Source organism: Atta cephalotes (genome assembly GCF_000143395.1).
Source record: "Atta cephalotes unplaced genomic scaffold scaffold00018, whole genome shotgun sequence".
NCBI classification, from domain to species: Eukaryota; Metazoa; Arthropoda; class Insecta; order Hymenoptera; family Formicidae; genus Atta; species Atta cephalotes.
The window spans coordinates 997,341-998,539 of record NW_012130082.1 but is presented as its reverse complement, the minus strand read 5'-3'; the positions used below and the strand labels follow the sequence as shown (position 1 = coordinate 998,539).

The 1,199-nt window shown below is 25.0% G+C and overlaps 1 protein-coding gene across 1 annotated transcript in view; it reads left to right on the top strand.

Moving 5' to 3' along the window:
* Window positions 1–1,199, top strand: part of LOC105618696 (E3 ubiquitin-protein ligase Nedd-4) — an 11,473-nt gene that overhangs the window by 7,659 nt on the left and 2,615 nt on the right. Inside the window, exons 8-10 of the mRNA XM_012200225.1 lie at window positions 567–617; window positions 702–978; window positions 1,078–1,136. Of these exons, the coding sequence (XP_012055615.1) occupies window positions 567–617; window positions 702–978; window positions 1,078–1,136 (387 nt within the window). The remainder of the gene's footprint in view (window positions 1–566; window positions 618–701; window positions 979–1,077; window positions 1,137–1,199) is intronic.

The window sequence follows — 1,199 nt, the reverse complement described above, 5'->3', positions numbered from 1 at the left end:
TGTGTGTAATATTCAATTTATGTAATAGCGCAATTACTACAGTGCTCATTCCCATTAATCCTTTGTCTTAGTTTATTTATTTGCATATATAGAAATGTTTATATATCTATTTTAAGTATTCATATATATATAAAATACTTTAATATTACATAGCATCAGGTAGAACTTACAAATTTAGATTTTCTTTTGTAATATAATATTTATTGGCGTATTAATAAAAAGAAACTTCAATTAATTTTTGTATTATTGCTTTATAATTTAATTAGTATAGCATGCTTTATTTAGAACTTTATTTTGAAAATTTTTTTATATGTTTTTAAAATTTGGCATGAATTTTTCTTTTGTTACTTATTATATATTTATTATAAATTACATAAATAAATAAATTATATAAATGTATAATATTCTAAAGTAATGAAATTCTGTATTTCAAAATATATTCTCTTGTGAAATTATAATATGTGCACTAGCTTATTATATTAAAAAATACACATCATTCTTATTTTATATTCATATATTATATTTTTTATTGGATTGTAATATACAAATTTATATTACATTTACAGACTGATGATAACATCGACAGTCCAGCTGGTTCAAGACGTTCATCAGAGCAGGTATGTAATTATTTATTTTATTATATCCTTATATTATTTAATATTTTATATGTAACATTTTTTCTTTTATCGTAAAAATTTTAGATTGATAATCCCAAACCTACTCTTCCTGTGTCTAATGACGAAGGATTGCCCCCTGGTTGGGGCATGCAAGTAGCACCTAATGGTAGAATATTTTTTATTGATCATAATGAGAGGGCGACAACCTGGATTGATCCCAGAACGGGAAGACCAAGCTCTATACCTAATAATATTGCACCATCAACGACATCGAGAAGTGATTTAGATCAATTAGGACCGCTTCCAGAAGGATGGGAGGAAAGAGTACATACAGATGGACGAATCTTTTTTATAGACCATAGTATGTATATTATTTTTTATAATTTCAAGTTTTAAATTCAAATTATAATAATATTACAGCTGGATATAATATAATATTTATTTATCTTTTTTATCATAGATACACGAACAACACAATGGGAAGATCCGCGTATGTCTAATCCTCAAATTGCTGGCCCGGTATGATTACAAACATTTTATTACATAAATCTTTTTATGTAGGGAAATAATATATATATATAT